Below are 21820 nucleotides of genomic sequence, written 5' to 3'. Positions count from 1 at the left end.
TTTCTTTTTTTTAGATAGAATGGGCAGAAGGGGGGGGGGGGAGAGAAACATCAACGTGAGAGAGACACGTTGATTGGTTTCTTCCCGCATGACCCCAACTGGGGCTGGGGATCAAACCTGCAACCCAGGCACGTGCCTTTGACTGGGAATTGAACCTGTTGCTCTTTGTTGTGTGGGCTGATGCTCTAACCACTCAGAAAAACTGGCCAGGTCTGAGGCCACTCTTTCAAGTAGGGATCATGGGGCTCCAGGTCTTTGGGGGCTGGGTTTTCCTGACAGGCCTGTCCATCCTGGGGATGACACTCACCCTGAGGACCTCAACCTTTGGTGGGCTCCTGTGAATGTGGTACACTAACCATTGCAGCTGTGACTTTCTGTGGGTGTGGGTCACCTTTGCTGGCCCGTGTGCCATGATGTGGGTCACTAGGGGGCCATGTGCTGCTGTCCTTTATGTTGTTACGTGTACACATTAACCACAGTCTGGAACTTCAGCACACCCTGTGATGCTTGAGTTTCCGATTAAAACTAAAATTTATTCTTGACCATCCCCAGACACATCATGGTGGCTTCTTGGTCCGTGGTGGCCCGTGGTGGCCAGCAGGCTCTGAGTTAGTTCCCTGTGGGAATTGGGGGTGGGGTACCAGTGCCCCTGTAGCTTGGGGGTGTTACAGGTAGAACCCAGAAAGCAGCATCTCACTGGTGCCTGCCTGTCTTTCAGGTTACTGAGTGGCAGAAAGATCCACAGCCAGGAAGAAGCCTTAGCGGTAAGGACACCTTCCAGGGCCTGGCATGGGGCGGGCAGCACTGCTCACAGTGGGAGGGGACGGGCACCCCTGTGGGCAGCGTGCCGGTCAGCTAGCCTGAGAGTGGGGGGGATGCATTGTAAACTTTGTTTGGGCTACTCCGTTGGTCACTTGCAGCTTCGTGCTTGTCAGGTCTGGGTTAACCCACCACCTGCTCTGCTCATAACAGCATCTCCGAGCTAACTGGGGTGGCCGTAAGAGAGTCCCCTGGTGGCCAGCAGGGTCAGGACCCTCTTCCCACTCTGAGGGCCTTCGAGCCAGAGGACCCCAGGGAGGGAAAGAAACAGGCACCCCTCCCTGTGAGAACTGGAGGACTTCACGTCAAGCACCCCTACAGCGCCCGGTGCAGGGTGGTGCTGGGTGGCTGGCCTGCCCTGTGCGCACGCGTGTGGGTGTGCACGTGTGGGTATGCACACGTGTGTGCATGGGCACATGTGTGTGCATACACATTTATGGGGTGCGTGTGTGTGTGCACGCGCGTGTGTGTGTGCATGCATGTGGGGGGGGCGTTTCCCACAGCCCACACCAGCTCTGGAGCAGAGGGTGCCCCCCTGCATGATCGCAGGCCCCGACCTGAGGCAGGTGCATAAGGAAGACAGGTCTGCCCACAGCCCTAAAGGCAAAGCCGACTAGAGAGATTGGTTCCTCGTTGCTGTGTGACCCCCAGCCGAAGGCCCTGGGCTACCATGCTGTGACTCGGCGAGCAGGCTCCTAGGCCAGGGGTCGTGACTTGGAGTCCACACTGGCCCCCTGGCACCAGAAATTCCCAGTGTGAAATCATCCAGGGTCACACAGGAGCCTTCCCAGGCTCTCAGAGTGACCCCGTTAGATGGTGCTGGCGGGCGCTGGCCCCGTGGAAGGCAGGCTAGGGGGCTCCTGCCTCCTGCCCCAGGCCTGGCCCCTGCTCTGGTTCAGCCGGCACTTTCCCGGGGCCCAAGTGGACCTCTGGGTATTTTGTCACAGGGCACCTCTGGCCCGCAGCGTGTGCTGGGCACCTGGCAGGAGGTGTTTGTTGAATGAATAAATGAGTGAGTGAGTGGCTTCCCGGAGTGGACGGGTGGTGGGAGCCGTTTTGCTTGGTGTTTGCCGTGTGTGGAGCACAGATGAGGAAGGACAGCTGGCCCAGCCTGCGTGGCACCTTCCCAGAAGGCGGCCCCTGTGGGGTGCAGACGGGGCCAGCAGACATGTGCCCTCAGACCTCGAGCCGAGGGCATGGGAACAGCGGCTCCACCCTGGCAAAGCAGGCACCAGGTGGGCAAGGGCCGGTCAGGGCGAGCTCCCGGCTCTGCTGTCCCTGCCCCCATTAAGCCAGACCCTGTGAGAGTGCGTCTGGGTGTGAGTGTGGGTTGTGCCGGGCTGTTTGGGCTCGGGCGGGGGGAGGGGCTGGAGTGAAGGCCTTCGGGAGCTCGGCCGCAGGTGACAGGTGTGGCTGACGTGCTCCCTGTGTCTGGCAGGTGATGGACGTGCTGCACTCAATGGGCCCCGACACTGTAGTCATCACCAGCTCTGACCTCCCTTCCCCCCGGGGCAGTGACTACCTGACCGTGCTGGGGAGCCAGAGGATTCGTAAGTCCCACGCCCACCCCGCCAGGGCACCGAGCTCCCTTGCGCCTTTACGCTGCGTGTCCCTTAAAGCTTCTGAGAAGGTTTTGGGATCAGTAGAAAGAAAACCATGCCTTACTCAGGAAGGAGTCAGTTTCCTGAACTTCTGTAACCACCCCCACCCTGAGAAAGGTGAGACTAAAGACAGAATGAGGAGGGATTTCCATGAATCGGGTGCAGTGGAGCATGGGGTGCCGACACCTCCCCCATGTCACCAAACAGCCCTCAAGACCCATGACAGCGCCAGTGGCAGGCGGAAAATGGTCTGACTTACATACGGAGATCCTGGGGACAGCCCTGCTGGAGCCAGGCTTCCGGGAACCAGGTGTCCACACGCCTGACCTCCCGTGGAGCTGGGATTGGTGCCGGCCTCACTGGGAGGGCGCACCACGCTCTGCTGTGTTCATGGTCTCATCACACAAGTGATGGTTGGTGTGCTCTGCACAGCGTTGAAATGATGCAGGAGGCTGGGGCCACACCCACTGCCCCAGAGAGCAGCCCCGTAGGCACCTTCTTCTTCTTCTGTATCTGTGTGCAAGAGCACATGTGCACAGATACACACTCACACATACACACACGCACAGCTATACACTCACATGCGCTCACATATACACTCACGTGCACACACATGCACAGATATACTCACACATGCTCACATGCAGACACACACTCACATACACTCACATGCACAGATACACTCACACATACACAGATACACACTCACATATGCTCACATATACACTCACAAATGCACACACATGCTCACACACACAAGCACAGATACACACTCATACACACATGCACAGATACACACATACACTCACATATGCTCACATGCACAGATACACTCACACATGCACAGATACATACATGTGCTCACACACACACGTGCACAGATATACTCACACATGCTCACATGCACAGACACACACTCACATACACTCACATGCACACACATGCACAGATACACACTCACATATACTCACATGCACACACATGCACAGATACACTCACACATGCACAGATACACACTCACATATACCCACATATACACTCACAAATGCACACACATGCTCACGCACACAAGCACAGATACACATTCATACATGCACACACATGTACAGATACACACTCTTACACTCACATGTACATTCATACATGCTCACATGTGCACAGATACACTCACACATGCACACACATATTCACACACATACAGATGCACATTCATACACTCACACATGCACAGATACACACACACTCACACATGCTCACATGCACAGATACACACGCTCACATATACGCTCACACATGCATGCACACACTCACATTCACACACACATGCATATGTACACTCACACACTTGCTGACACACACATACCCACGTCAGCAAGTTCACAAAGGCCTACAGCTCTAGGCGCCTGGTTACTCAGGCTCCCTCCTCACATCTCACGAGCCAGCCGTCAGCAGATGCACAGTTCCCCCCAGGCCGTCCTGACTGTGGTCATCTGGGGCTTCGGTCTTTCACTTTGTTTGTTTTTTCACCTGAGGATATTTTTCTATTTATCATCAGATAGCGTGGGAGGGATGGAGAGAGAGAGAAAGACAGAAACATTGACATGATAGAGCTACGTCCACAGATTGCCTCCCGTACAACCTGACCAGGGTCAGGGATGAACCGCACCCGAGGTACGTGCCCTTGAACGGAACTGAACCGACAACTCATTGGTTTGCAGGTCCACACTGTAACTGCTGAGCCAAACCGGCCACGGCCTGTCTTTCACTTTGTGCCCTGGGATGGGACATCCGCTTGGGGGCACTGGGGGCACTGGGCAGGCCCTGAGCCTGGGGTTCTGTCTGAGTGAGCCTCCATGGGGACATTACTCCCCTCGCACAGTGCAGGGGATGAGCAGGCAGGAGGGCAAGCTGGGGTTCAAGCCTGGGCAGGCCCTCTGCTGGCCAGGGCCCGGGTCCCAGTGGACCATACTCTCCCCCAGGGCACCCTGATGGCTCCGTGGTGGTAGAACGCATCCGCATGGATATCCGCAAGGTGGACGCCGTCTTTGTGGGCACCGGAGACCTCTTTGCTGCCATGCTCCTGGCGTGGACACACAAGCATCCGAACAATCTCAAGGTCAGGAAGGCGCCCCTCCTGCCGCAGCCGATGCGTTCATCTCTGTGGGGAGTGGTCACACATCCAAAGAGCTGGAGGGTGCGAGGGTTACCGACCGTGAGTTTTGAGGGGGCACAGGACAGGCAGTGGTCTCCATGTCATGCTCCACATCTTGGCTGAATCCTAGCTCCACCCCTGTTCACCATCTCTCGTCTTGAGCAAGGTGCCAGGCCCAGCCCACAGGTTCCTGTGCCAGCTGAACTCAGGGCATGAGCTCAGGACTGAGGAGCCCCTTCCAGCAGAGTGGTCAGCACAAGCTTGTCCTCACGTGTCACTGGGCTGATTTGGTAAATCGGGGTGCGGGGTCTTTTCTGTGCACACCGTGGTCCAGCTCAGGACTCAGGGCTGCGTCCTTTGACCTCCCCCTGCATCCGTGCAGCCTTGTGGTGTCTTATCAAATTGCTCTGTCAGACGCCCCCTCGGCTGACAGCCAGGCCTGTCTTCCGTCACCGTTGTAGAAACGCTGTCAGGTGGGTGAGGCCCGCCGTCCCCTGAATGTGGGAAGGGCATTTGTGGGGAGTAGGAGAGAGGAACCAGACTTCCGTCTCCTTGGATCCACTCAAAAAGGGGAACGTTTGGAGCTCAGGGTCTAGAAATGGACTCCGTTGAAGCTGTCTTTGCAGAGCACCTGGAGGGCCCATCCCCCGGGGGCCCATGCCTCCCCAACACATCTGGGGGTCGGGCTCTGTGTTTGTGCAAAGCAAGGCTTACACTGGGGTCCCTCTCCTCTCACCTACTAGTAGAAGCCAAAATATGCCATCCCTGGCTGGTTTCACCACTTCCTGCCTCCCCCGAGGCCCAGCCTGCAGTGAGCACAGACCTGCCGGTTAACTGGAGCAGCAGGAGCTCCATCCGGTCCAGGCAGTGGCATCGCTGCTGGACCGAGCCTCGCTGCTGGGCCTCTGAAGGCTGAGTCTGGGGGGAGGGGGAGCCCTGGGTCCTGGAGTCGGGCAGAGTTCTCGCTTCCCCAGCACCTGCTGAGCCCCGAGTCTGACTCTGAGACTTCGACTGTGAGCGATGACTTTGTCCGACCTTGGGGCAAGAGTTCTTTCCCATGTAGATTCTTGATAATTAATTCATCCCAGAAACATTTATTAAGCACCCACTCCATGTCAGGCAATATTGATGGTCCGGGGTCACAGCCCCTCCCCAGAGCTATCTGTGGTCCAGACGGGGGCAGGTTAGTTACGCAGGCATCTGCTTAGCTCTGTTCTGTGGGTTGATGGCCCAGGTAGTCGGGCGAGGGTGTGACTCAGGGTGGAGACAGCGCTCTCGGGCAGCGGTGGACAGCGTGGTGAGTGGGCGGTCTGGAGTGTGGCAGGGACAGTGGTTCCTCCTCCCTGCAGGTGGCCTGTGAGAAAACCGTGTCAGCCATGCACCATGTTCTGCAGCGGACCATCGAGTGTGCAAAAGGTACCACCGGCAGGGCTGGGGCGCCACGGCGTTCCTGAGAGCCTCCTCGATGGGGGCCTTGGGCAGAGGTGGGAGGGAGGGAGGCAGCACCTGCTCAGCTGAGACTGGGGTCCCCGCGGCCCCCACCGTCCACCCGGCCTTGGCCTTAGGGATGGGGCAGTCCTCCCGCTCCGCCCCCAGGCCCATGCTTTGTCTGTTTTGTAGCCCAGGCTGGGGCAGGATGTAAGCCCAGCCCGGCCCAACTGGAGCTGAGGATGGTCCAGAGCAAAAGGGACATCGAGAACCCGGTGATTGTCGTCCAGGCCACGGTGCTGTGAGGGCCTCGCGTTTCCACCTGCTGATGCAGTGTCGGTGTCTCTGTCTTCATCCCTGTGAACAATGTAACGTCTGCCTTAGAGCTGTGACCGAAACTTGACATTTCTTTTCTTTCCTGAGTGTCCAGCACCAGCTGGTCTTAATTGTGAAAATGTGCCAGTCGTGCTTTTTAAAAATAACAAATTGATCACAGAAATTTGTCACCTGGAGACCCGGCTCCCCTCCCCCACAAAGGCTCCTGGGTCTCCCTGGAAAACCAGCTCTGTGGTCACCCTCTAGCGGCATCCTCCCCAGCTGGGGGGGGCGGGGTCCGTGGTGGGAGGGGACATGGGCTCCCCCCATTGCATGGCCCCGGTGCAGCATGGGCTGGGCCTGGGGGTGGCCGATCTCCAGTGTCTCCGAGAAAGAGTTTGGTGTTAACCATTCGAATCCAGTCAAATTAGGCCGAATACCTTTGTTGTCATTCTGACTTTCCCCTCTCGGTTCCTCCTTCAGGACTTTGGTTCACTTTGCTGCTCGGTAGGTTGGTGGGCATTTCAGAAATCCTGCGTCCGTTTCATCGTGGGGACAGGTTGGTGCCAGCTGGCCCAGACACACACGGGCCTGCACAGTCACTTTGGCAGGGACCTTCCAGGCAAACCCAAGTCTACAAATCTGACGGGTATCAGCGGGACCGCCCGGTGACTCACAAGTGTCTCTAGGGACCTGCTGAGTGAGGTGCAGAGATGCCAGGAAAGGGAAGGCTGGTGTGGGGCCAGGGGTGTCTGGGGAGATCCCATGCTGGGTTCCTTTGGAAAACTCACCCAGTTTATGGTACAACAGCTTGAGTAGCATGTGTTTGCCACCTGCTGCTGATGACAAACACATCGTGCCACAGAGTTAGTGTGCAGACGGCCCGGAGGGCAGAGGTGGGCTCCCGCCCCCACAGTGGGCACATTCCGCCCCAAGGCCCTGCTGTCCACTGCCAGCACGACCTCCTTGGCTCCACTTGCCCAGAATTTTGAGGTACCCTGGGCATGGCTACAGGCAGGGGTGCCCATCCTAAAGACAGCCTGCCTTGATCTCAGCTCTCTGGGGGGCAGAAGTTTGCAGCTCCTGAGAGCCCACAGCCTGGAGGGGACGGGGAGATGCAGGACATGGGGGTCCACATGTGGCCCCTGGGAAAGAAAACTGTCCAAGGGGAGCCCTTGTCTCGCCCCAGTTCCACCCTCAGGCAGGGCCCGCACACTTCCTCAGTTGCACACTCTCCACTTTGTAGAAAAGCCCTAAAAGAGGAGGTGCCACTCTTCGTTGAACTCCATCCCCACTCTGTTCTCTTTCTGTCCCCACTCACTTCTGTTGTCTTTTTTTTTGTGGTGGTACGTGCCCCTAGTGGGAACTGAACCCGGGACTCTCTGGTCCACAGGTTGACGCTCAACCACTGAGCCAAACTGACCAGGGCTCCCCACTCACTTCTGAATGTCTTCACTCGCGGTGGCCTGTGCACAGGGTCTCTGTCCCTGTCATGTTTCTTGGTTCCGAGGCCCAGGCTCAGCGCCAGGGCAGAGCCTGGCCCCCTGGTCCCCGCAGGGCCCACTGGACCAGGAGTAGCCTGCAGCCCAACAGGGTGCACGCAGGCCCCATCCAGAGTCACCCAGGGCCCTGGGCCTGCGCAGCGCCTTTAATGGAAAATGCTGCCACCGCCAAGTAGAGCCAATGAGAAATGGTCTTTATTCCTTTTTTTAGTTCAATATCAAGAGCCAGTATAGGGCTGGGAAAAGAAGCCAAACGTATCTGTCTTCCACGCGATGGTGAAAACCCACCCGGGAAATACGGTCTGGGGTGCTGGGCTCATCCCCTGTCCAGAGAGCTTGAAGGGACGTGCGCCCCCAAACACCGTTCGGTTCTGGTTCTTCGGTGTTATTGCAGAGGCTGGGCCCCTGGGAGGTTTCACTGTTCTGCTTCCCTGCCTTCTACACGGAGCGACGAGGCTCACCCCACCCCAAGGCTTCTGGGCAGCTGCGGACCCAGGCGCCCCGAGACTCGCTCCTCTGTGCCCTTTGGCTGTAAAGCCCTGGCCACCAGGAGACGCGGCTGAGCTAAGAGAAGGAACTTGGGGATCCTGAGATCTTCTGCAGGGTGTGGGGCTCCCGTGGAAACGTGAGCTTCCGCGGGAAGCCGAGCCCCGCGCTCCCACACCCACGTCGCTGAGCCTGTGCAGTCTGGGCTCGTCTCTCATTCGCACGTGCTGTCTGTCACGCAGCCGGCCGCCTCTGCAGTGTCCCATCCAGACGTCAGCCCTGGGCCCTGGCAGTAGTTTTTCATACAGGTGGGGTCCAAATTAGAATTGATCTTCGTTTTCATTTTATGTAACTTAGTAACATGCAACATGATAATAGTTTTTGTTAATGTGGAAGAGTGTTGTCAGAGTGCAGATTTCTATTTTTCCCGTGGGTCAGACCTCCCCTGTGGACCTTACATACGAATTATAAAGCTGGGATGTGGATCCCTGTTTTTAACCAGTCTTAAGTCGTCGCCAAGTCCTGCTGAGGTAATCGTGTTAGAGTGCGTCACTTTTACAGTACATGTCAGTGACGGTGACACCGATGCTCTGTGGTCCGTTCTTACACTTGTGGGTACCGGTTTTTAAAAGTTTCACTTCCCAGTGGACGGAGCCTGCTTGGTGCACCTGCTCCGAGTAAGTGGAAGGAGTTTTCAGTGTTGAGAACACAGGCCACAGCACACTGCCTGCCCCGTGCTGCCGGAGCCCCATGGAACAGCCAGCCACCTCCCCGCCACCACCAGCCACGTGAGAGGAGCACATGGGAGCAGCAGGCCCCTCCGCGAGGCCCGTTGATGCAGGATCCTTGGCTGTGGGAGGAGGCAGGCTGTGCGGGTGAGCGGACATGAGGCGGCTGGGATGTGGATGTCCGGGGACCGCTCCTGTCCCTGCTTGAACCTTATGTGCACCCCTCAGTTGTAATGTACACAGAAGGAGGCAAGCATATTCTGGCCACTGGACCTCCACTGTACGCACACTCTCCTTGTCCTTCCTGCCCTTGGATGGGACCAACCTGCCTGCCTGGGTGTCAGGGCCACATCTGTGTGAATCAGAGACGCTGCGTGGCTGGCCTGTGTTCAGTGCCCGAATACCCAGGAAGCCCTGTGCTCCCTCTCTGCCCGCCCGGCCTCTGGCGCCTTTGTGCACAGCCCCCCTGGGAGCCCCCCTGCCAGTACCTGCCTGGGCTGGACGGCGGGGAGGGGAGTTTGTGGGTGAACGGACTGGATTACGTGCAGGTGGGGACATTGTAAGTGTGGCCTGGCGTCCGGAGTCTGGGTGGGAGCCACGTGGCCCCCAGATTCGATTTTGCCCCCCAATAGAGCAGTGCTACTGAGCCCACCTGTTTTCATTCCACACCACCTCCAGCTGCCAGGCTGCAGGGTTTTCCCTTCTCGTCATCCTGTAAGGCTCTGTGCATTAGGACTCCCTGGAGAGCCACTTCCTGTGTCCCTGCAGGGAGCATGTCGGGTGTGCAAGCTGAGGGGGCACTCAGAAGGACCCCCAGCCCCGGGGAGGTGGCTCTGGGAGGTTAGGTCCCCTGCTCTAAGCCAGGGAAGCCCTGGACTTGGGCCCAGTTGGTCTGGAGGGACATCATCCCCCAGGACGCCTACTGCCTGCGGTTCTGCCCATGAGCACTGGTCAGGCTGACCTGGCAGCACAGTGACCGAGGGCCAGCAGCTGTGTGGCTTTGGGCCTGTGCAGAGTTGGTGGGTGGTGCTGCAGTCAGTCACTTCGTGACAGGCGCAGAGTCGGGTACCTGGCAGGTCTGCAGGTGAGGGGAGCATCATGAGACCCTGTGTGTTTTTGTAGAGACGGTTCTGGTTTCAAGATACAGCCACGCACTTCCAGCCTGTGCCAGTAGGGGGAGACAGCAGAGGGAGGGGATGGTGGGCTGGGAGGGGTCCTTGGCCCCACCCTAGTAGATTGCAAGCATCAGCTCTGCTTCTGAGGGGTTTCTTTCCTGTAAAAGTCTTTCTCTGTCCAGTGATGGCCACCAGGCTTTGTAGTCTGCGCTGATGCACAGAGGTGGGGTTCCCGCATGTGTCCCATCCCCCGCTGTGCCCCAGAGGCTCCTCCCGGCATCAGCCACCACCACCATCTGGAAGCCCCCCCAGAGGAAAGCTGCCACGCGGGGGGCTCACAGTTCTCGCAGTGCCTGTGTCTTCTTGTGGATGTCTGCAGTTTATTCTCAGTGCAAAGTGTTTTCTGTTTTAACCGATTAAAAAACAATGTCTTACAAACACATTCCTGCCTTTCATTAGAGATTTGAGCTCATAACACATTGTTCGTTCTGTTCGTAAGACAGAGATCAACGAGTAACTTTAGGTCTGCCTTAGATAATATTTTAAAACTATATTAATGGAAGGCCCTTCGTAGAATTTTCTTTTTAAATGCTGGCAGAGTAAACAGGTGTTTTAAAACCTTGTCCACTGTCCAAGCCAAGCAGAGCCCTGTGCCCACCTCCGCCCCTGCTTCGAGGTGGCGGGGAGAGCTTCACCGCGGCGATGGAGGGAACCCCCAACCTGCAGCTCCCCTGTGCCCGGCCCCACCCCACAGTGGCTGAGTTCTGATCTTTGTGGAGCAGGAAGCCCCTTCTGCAGGACATGACCTTCCGAGGCCACGGGTCACTGCCAGCCGGCGGGAGAGTGAGGGCCAGCCCTTCCCAGTGGTGCCATCCTGAGCCCACACGCAACCCTTGTCTTGGTGATGGGAGGTGTGGATATTAATATTTAGGAAACTGGAAAGGAATTCTTAGTCTCCATGCAGGCCAGGGGTGTTTTGAATGCTTTTAATGCTGGAGCTATGTACCTTCTAGTTTAACATTTTAGTTGGCATTTCACCCAATGATTGCAAAACGGGACGAACAGGAGGACTGAGGTGCTGACTCGGAGCCCCGCTGATGCCGCCTCGGTCCCTCCTGGAAAGGAGCTTGGATTCTCGAGGCTTCTTGGGAGGTGTGGTGCAGCTTGGGAGCAAAGCGCGTGGCCCTGGGTCCCAGCTGTGAGCGGGACAATCTCTATGAGATTCAGACAGTGGTTCCGTCAGCCCCGTGGTGGCCAGCCCAGCCCATCGTGGACACGTGGACGTGTTTGTGACTGTGACCCACCCGTCAGCACTGTAGAGGCCTGTCTGTGCTGTCCTGTCAACCTCTGACCCCACAAATAAATATTTTCATGGCGATGGTGGTGAAGCGTGAACGTTTGTTTTCTCTGGATTCCCCCTTTAGCCATCTGTGCAGCACGGTGTTAACCAAGCCATGGCCATTGCTGCCCCTTCAATGCCTCAAAGAAAGGGCCTGGCGCTGGCTGGTGTGGCTCAGCGGGTTGGACACCGCCCCACCCCGGAAAAGTGGCGGGCTCCATCCCCAGTAGGGGGCGTGCAGAGTGCGGCCCACTGATGTTTCTCTCTCTCTAAAAATCAATGAAAAATATTTAAAATGGAAAAGAAAGCCCTGGCCGGTTTGGCTTAGCGGTTGGAGTGTAAGCCCGAGGACCAAAAAGTTGCAGGTTCGATTCCAGTCAAGGCCACGTACCTCGGTTGCGGTTCATCCCTGGCCCTGGTCAGGTCATGCGGGAGGCAGCCAGTTGAACATCCTCACATTGATGTTTCTCTCTCCCTTCTCTCCCTCTCTCCCTCCCACTCTATCTGAAAATAAATAGAATAATATCCTCAGGTGAGGATTAAAAAGAAAAAAAAGACCTGCCCTGCCCTGCCCTGCCCTGCCCTCAGTGGCCCAGGTCTCCATCTGGGCACTGCCTGTGTGTCCCAGGCAGTGGGCTCCTGCCCTCAGGGTTCCTGCAAGACCCTCCCGGGGATCAGAGGAGGGTGGGGCTCTCTTTTCTGGCCCAGCCCTGCCAGATTCTGAGGACCAGCTCTGGCCATTGATCAAGCATCACTGCCACTTCTGAGTTCTAGTCCCTTCACAACTGGGTGGTGACAGCTCTGGTCCTGCCAGCCCAGCAGGTTCCATACTCCCACACTTTTGTCAACTCTCAGGCCATCCCCTGTAACCAGGCTCTGAGACTGGCAAGGAGAGGGCGGAGGATGTGGGATCTGCTTCCTGTCTGAAGCACCTGACTCCACCTCTTTTTTTTTTTTTTTCTTCTGTAGGTGCCCCTAGCGGGAACCGAATCTGGGACCCTCTGGTCCGCAGGCCGCAAACTGGCCAGGGATGTCTCCACCTCTTAATCCCCTCTGCCTACCCTGCTGCTTAGCTGTCTCTGCCTGCACAGCTTGAGAATTCGGGCCTGACTCAGGGCTGGGTGGGTCCCTTGAATCACCGTCTTCCTGGTGCTGGAGAAATAGATGGCACTGACCAGTGGCTTGGCAGCATGCAGAAAGGGACAGAGTGGACAGCACCTCCAGAGGCACACAGAGGGAAGGGGGGCCACTACCAGCTTAGTGTGAAGGGCTAACTGGTAGGCCAGTTACCAGAATCCAAAGGGAAGTCCTGGAGAAGGGAGGGCACTGCCCGGAGTCCCTGCGGTGATCCCTGCAGCATGTGGCTGGGGGACAAAGGGAGAGGGCGTCCCCTAGGTCTGCGCCCGGGGCCCAGGGTGGGCAGAGGAGGGGCTGGGCCTGGTGGGCAGATGGAAGAGCTCCAGCTCAGCATTGTCCCCCAAACCCTCTGCCAAAGGTGCCCCCCAAACTGGCTCCAGCTTACTGTCCCGGTTTTATTGAGGTGAAAATCACAGAACAAACACCTAACAGTCTTAAAGTGCACAGCCCGGTGGCACTGAGTACACTGCAGTGTACCTGCCACCTCTCTCGTTTCCCAAATGTCTCACCACCCCGGGAGCACAGCCCGCACCCGTGAAGGGGTCTGTACTGGCAGTGACAGCTGCCTCCATCGGGGCTCCCTGCCTGCAGGGCATGGGCTGGCAGCCCTGCTTAGCACCCGAAATGCTAGCTCCCCCTGCCTGTCCCTGGAAGTCCCAGGTGGAACTGTATTAGGTCTTCACTTCAGTGCAAAACTGCTTGACTCCGTTTGCAAAGAGTAGTAGCATGTCATGAAAGGTTTGTGTTCTTACAGTTCCCGGAGAGGTCAGGACACACAGCTTATTCTTCAGATTTCTTACAGTCACTTTCCAGGTTTCGCCTGCTCACCGTTCCAGCCTTCCATGCGCTTCATAACCTCATGACCCAGACAGCCTGACCCTGGCCCAAATGCCACACGCTGCACCTTGACCCTGAGCCACATAGATAGAAATTTTGTCAATCATTACTCATGCTGGGGGCACTCTTTTTATCTTTATTTTTTAAATGTTTTATTGATTTTGTTTTGTTTTTTTTCTCTCTTTTTTTTTTTTATCCTCACCCGAGGACATTTTTCCATTTTTTTGTTCAGGAAGAGTGGGAGGGAGAGACAGAAAGAGAGAGAGAGAGAGAGAAACATCGACGTGAAAGGGACACATCGAGTGGCGGCCACCCACACGACCAACCAGGGCCAGGGACAAACTGCAACAGAGGTACACGCCCTTAGCGGGAACTGAACCCGGGTCTCTCGGGACCGCAGGCTGATGCTCTAACCGCTGAGCCAAACCGGCCAGGGCTGATTTTGTTTTTTTAAAGCAAGACGGGAGAGAAACATCCATGTGAGAAAGATTGATCAGCTGCCTCCTGCACGCTCCCTTCTGAGGATCAAGCCCGCAACCCAGGCATGTGTCCTGAGCAGGAATTGAATCAGGACCTCTCTCAGTCCAAGGGACAACACTCGGTCTACTGAACCACACTGGCTGGGCTCAGGGGCACTCTTTTTAATTCTATTTCATTATAAAACACAGGGCAAACCAGGCAGTGGATTGACTTCACTTATGGGCATGACCCTGTGAAAACCGAAAGGGTTTTACAACACATGATCTTGCCAGATGCTCAGGCTCTGAGCATGTGCAGCTCAGCTCAGCGGATGAGCTAAGAGCCTTCCAGGCTGACTATGCTCAGGACAACTGTGCAGCTAGTTTGCAGGACACTATGGCACCTACAGTGTCACTGCACCTGTGTATCACTACAGAAATGTCAAGTGTGTGACTATGTCTGAGCATGTCTAGAGCTAATGTTCTAGAATCAGGTTCACTCAAATCCTTTTACTTATCCTTGGGGGGAACCAAGGTCTGGAGATAGGATGCAGAGCCCAGGCAACAGTGTGCAGACCTGTAGCTGGAATAGACCCCGGAATCCTGGGTTTACCACCCACTTGCTGTGCCCTGGGACCACCTCACTGGGCTCCCCTCCTCAGGTGGGGGGTCTCCAGCTGGCTCAGAAATAACTCTGTAAACACGCCTGGACACTTCTATATGGTAAGCATGGTTTCGGACGAAGAAAAAAATCCAAAACGAAGGAGAAAATTTGCAAAGATTTAAAAATATATGTATTTAGAGATAATCTAAGCCATCTTAGAAAGCAATTTAGGTAAGGTCATTAATTGGGAGGAGAATCGCACTGTTAACGTCATAAACAGAATCCACATTGGTACAGAACAGCCCCTTCCATCGAGAAGGGCACAGCAAGGGACATCGTTCACTTAGGATCCCAGACATGCGATCGCAGATGACAGAGATGGACGACAGGCTCAGTTCAAAACCCAGAACTAGAAATAGCTCAGCTTATCTTGCTTGGTCTTGTTGGTCTGATAGCCGTGCAAGACCAAGGCTTTGTTTTCATGTGGGAGACTTTCAAACACTCGAAGGTGTACGAAGTCATCATCTTCAACTTGAACCTGCAAAGACAGAGTCGAGTGAGGAGGGCAGCAGGTAGGTACTGCCTCTGACCCCATGTCCCAGTGCTCGACTGGACTAGGTGACAAAGGCCCTGGGTGCGCGGAGGCCGCGTCCCTTCAGGGCATCAGCAACTAGACTGATGACATTCCCATCTTCTTCCTTCGGGCACAGCACATGCCCATCGCCCCAGCCGGTACCCTCGGCTCCCCACATTTGCTCCTTGGAGCCCGTAGCTGCCCAAAAGGCTCAGTCCTCTCCCCCACGGAGGCCTGCATGCATACACACACTCATTTTAGAGGGGAGAAGTCCCCTGAAGCTGGGGGCTGCCACAGGACCCCCTTTAAGGACCCCTGTCCTGGCACCTACGAGCCCCGCTACCCACGTCTGCATGAGCAGCCGTGTAGCTGACACCCACCTTGATGAAGTAGTTGGTCCCCGCGACCACCTGGGTCTGGAACTCCACAGCCTTAAAGGTGCTGTACTTCTTGTTTTCCTTCTCCTCCAGCTGGGCTTTCACCTGGGGGGGGGGGGGGAAGGGAACACTCTGTGGCTTCCTTCCTGCAAGAGTCACTGACCAACGCCTGAGCTTCCGCCCCACACGGAATGTCACGAACTGACCTCTAAGGCCCACCCTTCACAGATTTTTGTTGTTGTTGTTAATCCTCACCGGAGGATATTTTTCCACTGATTTTTTTTTTTTTTAGATAAGAGTGGAAGGAAGGGAGGGAGGGGGAGAGAGAAAGAGAGAGACAGACGGGCACAATGTGAGAGAGACATCAACTAGGGCTGGAGATCGAACCTGCAACCCAGGTACGTGCCCTTGACCAGGAATCAAACCCACGACTCTTTGGTTCTCAGGCCAATGCTCTTACCACTGAGCAAAACTGGCCAGGACAACCCTGTTTTTCTTTTTTTTACTAACACGTAAATAGTTCTTTGAATGTGTATAATTTTTAATTACTCTTTTAAAATTAAAAACTAAGAACAGTTTAAAAAATTTAAAGTTAATTTTTTTTTATCCTCACCTGAGGACATTTTTCCATTTTTTGTTCAGATAGAGCGGGAGGAAGAGAGAGAGAGAGAGAAACATCAATGTGAAGGGACACATCGAGTGGCTGCCACCTGCACGACCAACCAGGGCCGGGGACAAACTGCAACCGAGGTACATGCCCTTAGCGGGAACCGAACCTGGGTCTCTGTGTACCGCAGGCCGACGCTCCAACCGCTGAGCCAAACCGGCCAGGGCGATTTTAATTTTAGATTTAATCTCCCATCTTACAGATGTGCCTTAATTCTCTTAACTTCCCCCATACTGGGCACGTAGGCTGTTCCAAGTTCTCCTGTAACAGGCGAGGCAGCAGAGAAAGTGCTTTGCAGGTGAAGGTGCCTTCCTGCATTTTCGATTGACTTCCTGAGGACACCGTACGGGCCCTTTGGGCAGAGGCTGATCCTGACCCTAAGTCTCAAACAGGAGCCACACTTTTGGTTCAGTCCTTTCTCCCAGGATCTTGGCCTCACTGGAGGATATTTTTCTATTTATTTTCCAATAGAGTGGGAGGGAGAAAGAGAGAGACACATCGATCGGTTGCCTCCCTCATGACCCCAACCAGGGCCAGGGACCAAACTGCAACTGAGGTACATGCCCTTGACCGGAATTGAACCCGAGACTCTTTGGTCCGTGGGCCAACACAATACCGCTGAGCCAAACCGGCCAGGGCTTGGCCTCCTATTAACCGAGCATCTTTATGGAGGAAGGAGAGGCAGGTTTGTTTGTTTTTTTGTTTTGTTTTTATTTTAAAATCTAATTTAATTTCAAGGTCTCTGGCTGCTATCCGGGTGAACTGGTAGGCACTGGAGCATGTTCAGACTTTGGCTGGAGTGACTAATTCTAGAGTGTTAGAGGATTTTAGTTAGAGCAGCAGCAGGGAGTAGGCTAGCTGTTGGGATCCAACGGGGATCACCCTCATTACAGTCAAGTGAGTCACTGTGGTCTCCCTGCAACTTCAGGGAGGGGCCCTCACTAGGCATAAGAAGGACAGGAAGGAGGATCAGGGCGGGAAAAGGCAGGCGGGCCCACCCTGCTGCTGCCCTCTCTGTGCAGCTGGGTTCTCACTGTGGGCCTACCTGTGGCACCCTTGTGCAAGGTGCGGTGCTTGGTCTGCAGGGATCTGAGCCTGCAGATAGTAGACACGCCTCAGGGGATCAGTGACACACCGAAATCTTCCAGAAAGTCTGGGAAGGAGTCACCTCCCTCTTGGCCTGTCTCATGAGTGAAGGCAGGAACATCCCGGCCGTTTGCAAGGAATGGTGGGAAAATCCAAATGTAGGCGATGGCACTGGGAATGTGGCAGCCTCCAGGCCACTGCCTGCGGTGACAGGTCACTGATACTGCTGTTGACCAGCAGAAAGATGGGCAAGACTTCGAGCCAAGGGGAGCACAGATGGCCGGCCCAGGGATGGTTAGGTAGATGCCAGTTACCAGCCCTCAAGGGGCCAGGGAAGGCCAACGTCAGGACTGGTGGGCACACCTTGAGGAGGCTGAGACAGATTTGGGGCTTTGACATCCTTCTGGCTGGGGCGCTCTCTCTCTGACCTGAAGCCCAGAGTGCTTGGGGAGGGGTCAATACGAGACGGTGTCCAGCCAAAAGCCCCCCTCAGGAACTGCCTCCCAACAGCAATGGTGACTGCCTCTTACTTGTCACTTCCAGGTGACCAACACCAAATTAAGGAGCCCAAGACAATAAGTCCTCTCTCCTGAATGGGCTCACGCACATTCAAAGTTCATGTAACCAGGGGGGAATTTCGTAGGCCTGGACAACCAGGGATGGCAAGGCTCTGTGGGCAGCGTCGGGGAGGCACCAGGAACCTCTGCCCCAGCTGAATCACCACGCAGTCCCTGCAAATTACTCATTTTCAAAGTCTCCAGGGACTGACTCACCACCTTTCACTGTGGTCAGATGATCTAAACCACATGAGCAAAGGCAGGTGCTATGCTATCGGTTAGGGAAGCAGCAGGGGGCAGACTTCCAGGTTTGTCCGTCTTCCTGTGGCCCCACCATCTCACCTTCCCGGGAACCTTCTGTGAAGGTACCTTAGTGATGCCCACTTTACAGAAAAGGGAACTGAGGCACGGGAGTCCAGCGCTGCCCAGGGTCTGGGCCAGGCTCTGCCTCTGCATTGCAGCCTGGTTTCTGTTCGTTTTTAAAAACGTGTATTTGGAGATCATTCCAAACTTACACAAGGAGTAGCACCAGGACAGGAGGGCAGGTGTAGGACCCCCGCAGACCCTTCTCCGGGCTGGCTGCCCGGTGACCCCACCCAGCTCTCTGGTTTTCCCCCGGGCAGCCCGAGGCCCAGCACACTAGGCCCTTCCGTCCGAGCGCCTCTGTGCCGTCCCCCAGATCCGGGCCCCTTGGGTCCCCGTCCCAGACCTGTCCCCGGCCGCGGCCTTGCAGCCGCTGCCCGTCTGCGGACCGACCCACCTACCTTGTCGGTGATGGCCTGGACCTCGGCCGTGGCGGGCCGGGTGTCGGAGCACCCACCGCACATCATCCTGGGAGCGGGCTTGGCGGGCAGCGGGCACGGAGCAGCAGGGGGCACGGAGGAGCCGACTGCGAGTGTGCCGGCTGTGAGGACGACCCTCCTTTAAGCCCGCAGGCCCACGTGACGCAGATCGGAACCGCGAGGGGCGGGGCGCGGTCCGGCGCGAGGGGCGGGGCGCGCGGGGCGGGGCGGGCGGGAGGTGGTGGGCGTGGTGGGTGTGGCGGGTGTGGAGGAAGCGGGGGCGGGGGGCGGGAGATCGGTGAGGGACGGGCGCATTGCACAACCTGGAACCCCCGCCGAGGGCACCGCCTGGGTACAAGGGCGGTGTGTGCAGGGCGTGTCCCCTGCTGCCCGGAATTCGGTGTTGGTCTCAATGGCCGCGAAGAAGAGCGGGACGGGGTGGTGGTGGTGGTGGTGCAGGGCGTGTGTGGGTGTGTGTGTGTGTGTGTGGGGGGGAAGGGGGGGTCAGAAGGCTGAGCCCCTGGCTAGGCATGGGCTGAAAGGAAGCAGAACATGTCACCCCAAAAGTGCCACTTTTGCATGCAGCTTATTTTGAGCAGAAGGCCACCAAGGCCCAGCCATTGGGGATGGGGAGGGGAACTTGCACCTCTCCCTTAATTGTCTAAAGCGTTTAGGTAAGGCCCTGGCCCCTGTGGCTCATTTGCTTTGAGCTTCCTCCCATGCACCCAAGGGTCGCCGGTTCACCGAAGGTTGGCAGGTTTGATTCGGGTCAGGGAACATATCCAGGTTGCTGGTTCCATCCCGGGTTGGGGTGCGTGCAGGAGGCAGCTCATGGTGTTTCTCACACCGATGTTTTTTTATGTGTTTTTTTCCTCTCTTCCTTGCCTTTCCCCTCTCTCTAAAATAAAAGGGAAAAATTGTATTAAAAGCATTTAGGTAGGGAGCCCGGTGCAGAAAGAGAGCAAAGAGCACAGATAACTTTTTTAATCCTCACCAGAGGACATTCTTCCATTTATCTTCAGACAGAGAGGGAGGGAGGGAGGGAGGGAGGGAGGGAGAGAGAGAGAGAGAAACATTGACATGAGAGGGACACATAGACTGGTTGCTTCCCGCATGACCCTGACCAGGGCTGGGAACCAAACCAAAACCGAGGTATGTGCCCTTGACCAGAATCAAACCTGTGACTCTTTGGTTCTTGGGCCGACGCTCCAACCGCTAAGCCAAACCGGCCAGGGCAATTTCTTTTTTTTCATCTGAGTCTCACCTGCATGGCAGGTCAGACATCTGATTACCAAACATCTGCTCTTCCCATCTTCCTGTGATTTGCCCTCCTCCCCTTTGAAGCTGCAGACCCATATCTCAGTCCTTAGCTCCGGATGGCTATAGACCTCAGCTGCCTGACTGCTTTTGGATGTCATATTTTTGTGGGTCTTCATATATATGAAATTAAATTTGTTTTTCTCCTGTTAGTTTGTCCTATGTCAAATTAATTATTAGACCAGCCAAAAAACCTAGAAGGGAAGAAGGGAAAATTGTTCTTCCCCTATAGGGCCCTGCAGGGGACAGTCAACATTGGGTCCCATGAAGGGTGGGCATGGGTCCTACAGAGGAGATGGGGTCTGCTCTGGGATGGGATGGACATGGCCCTGCAGGGTAAATTGGGGATCATGGCTTTGGGCAGGGTTGAGTGTAAGTCCTGCAAAAGAGATCAGGGATCACCCCTAGGGTGGGGGGAGTAGTGGGGATGGGCATGGGCCCTGGAGAAGCCCTTGGGTGGCCCTGGCCCCATGCAGAGCAGGATACCAGGTGGGAGGGACCCAGAGGTGAGTGGGAACTGCATCTGAGAGTCACCAAGGGCAGTAGGGAGAGAAATCTGTGCCAAGTGGGCACCAGGAGTAGCTGCGGGGCAGGGGCTGCCAGGGCATCCTGGAGTCCAAGATCAGGCCCTGCCTGACCTCACTCCCAAGTGCATTGAACTGCCTTGTACTCCTCATCTGCAAGACCTGGCTCAGCACCCAGCTTGAGCCAGCTGCTCTGGATATCACCAGCATGTGACCCAGGAATATAGTAAAGGGCTGACGTGGGTGAACAGAGGAAGGAGGCACAAAGGACTCCAGTGATGAGATGACTCTCAGGGCCTCAGGGTGGGGTGTGAATAGTATTCCAGCTGCACGCCCCCTCACTCACCCACCCCCTGGCCAGGGGATGCTGGGCCTCTTCCACCAATGGGTGCTGACTACAGGAGCAGGCCCAGCCTGCCTTCTGTGGGGCCAGGTGCAGGTATGTGGAGGAGGCAAGCCTTTTCGGTACCTACCAGGGAAGAGCCTGGTCTGTAACTTCAGGGAAGCACAGGAGGCCAGTTTTGGGGTGAGGGGAAGGAGAGACCCCCACAATTCACTCATAATTGAATGAATGCATGTGTGAACAAAAAGGGAGCTACATAGCAGACCTGACAAGCTCTGGGGGCTACATGGTGGGCCTGATAAGCTCAGTGACTGAAACTAACCACATGAGGTGATCTGATCATAAATTCCTAGCTGGGCAGGTTGTGGTGGGTAATCACATCCCAGGCCTATAACTTCCTTGGTAAAAGGTCAATCTTTAAGCAAACCCTGTCCATTATTCTTATGCATCTAAGATGCCTTTGAAAAATCAGAGTAAATTTATTTTCTAGACCCCTTGGAGGCATAACCACACTGGCACCTATAGATGCCCCCAAACTTCTCACTGTTACCTTGTTGCTCACATACCACCTCTATTTACTGTAAATGCTAACTATCCTGTATTCACCAATGTAAAAGAAGTATGTGTTTCTCCATTTTGCTCCCTGGTAGTCAACTCACATGTGTTGTCAAAGCTCCTTGCTGGGGAGTTAAGCATGGCCTGTGTGACTCCACCTGGAGAGGATTCTGGAAGCTTCTTTCTGATGTCCCCTGGGCTCACTCTACATGCTTTTTTCTGTGCTGATTTTGCTTTGTATTCTTTTGCCATAATAAGTCATAGCCCTGCATTCTCCTAGCCAAGCAGATCAACAAGCCTGGGCTTGGGGTTCCCTGACACGTGGCCCTTTACAGAGAAAGTTTGCTGAGTCCATTCTGCATAAACAGAAACACTACATTGTCACATCTAAGAAAATAAACAATTATTCTGCACTATAATCTAACATCTAATCTATATGCAAGCTTCCCCAGTTGCTCCCAAAATGACTTATATAGCTTTTTGTTTTGTTAACCAGGATCCAATCAAGATTTGTATA

The 21820-nt window shown here is 55.5% G+C and overlaps 2 protein-coding genes across 5 annotated transcripts in view; one reads left to right on the top strand and one right to left on the bottom strand.

The window, feature by feature from the left end:
• Positions 1–11510, top strand: part of PDXK (pyridoxal kinase) — a 38461-nt gene extending 26951 nt beyond the window's left edge. For all 4 annotated transcript variants that reach the window (XM_036242594.1, XM_036242593.1, XM_036242595.1 and 1 more), the window contains exons 7-11: positions 719–764; positions 2258–2369; positions 4400–4536; positions 5922–5988; positions 6193–11510. In XM_036242594.1, the coding sequence (XP_036098487.1) occupies positions 719–764; positions 2258–2369; positions 4400–4536; positions 5922–5988; positions 6193–6305 (475 nt within the window). In that variant the 3' untranslated portion in view covers positions 6306–11510. The remainder of the gene's footprint in view (positions 1–718; positions 765–2257; positions 2370–4399; positions 4537–5921; positions 5989–6192) is intronic.
• Positions 11511–14699: 3189 nt separating this feature from the next.
• On the bottom strand, positions 14700–18728 carry CSTB (cystatin B). Its single transcript, XM_036243388.1, has 3 exons — positions 18547–18728; positions 15476–15577; positions 14700–15059 (listed from the first exon to the last, which is right to left on the bottom strand). Exons 1-3 carry the CDS (start codon positions 18610–18612, stop codon positions 14931–14933), a joined length of 297 nt encoding a protein of 98 aa, XP_036099281.1. The 5' UTR covers positions 18613–18728; the 3' UTR covers positions 14700–14930.
• Positions 18729–21820: the final 3092 nt, after the last annotated feature.

The sequence above is a fragment of the Molossus molossus genome, unplaced genomic scaffold, assembly GCF_014108415.1.
Source record: "Molossus molossus isolate mMolMol1 unplaced genomic scaffold, mMolMol1.p scaffold_m16_p_5, whole genome shotgun sequence".
NCBI lineage: Eukaryota > Metazoa > Chordata > Mammalia > Chiroptera > Molossidae > Molossus > Molossus molossus.
Note: the sequence above shows the minus strand (reverse complement) of the source record. Positions and strands in the feature narration are given on the sequence as shown.

What these genes read in the sequence shown, in the direction of transcription:
- CSTB (XM_036243388.1), bottom strand. Translation starts at nt 18,612, where the DNA reads ATGATGTGCGGTGGGTGCTCCGACACCCGGCCCGCCACGGCCGAGGTC. An exon ending in TCCAGGCCATCACCGACAAG is followed by an intron (nt 15,578 to 18,546) that starts GTAGGTGGGTCG and finishes CCCCCCCCCCAG; the next exon opens with GTGAAAGCCCAGCTGGAGGA. An exon ending in GGACCAACTACTTCATCAAG is followed by an intron (nt 15,060 to 15,475) that starts GTGGGTGTCAGC and finishes CTGTCTTTGCAG; the next exon opens with GTTCAAGTTGAAGATGATGA.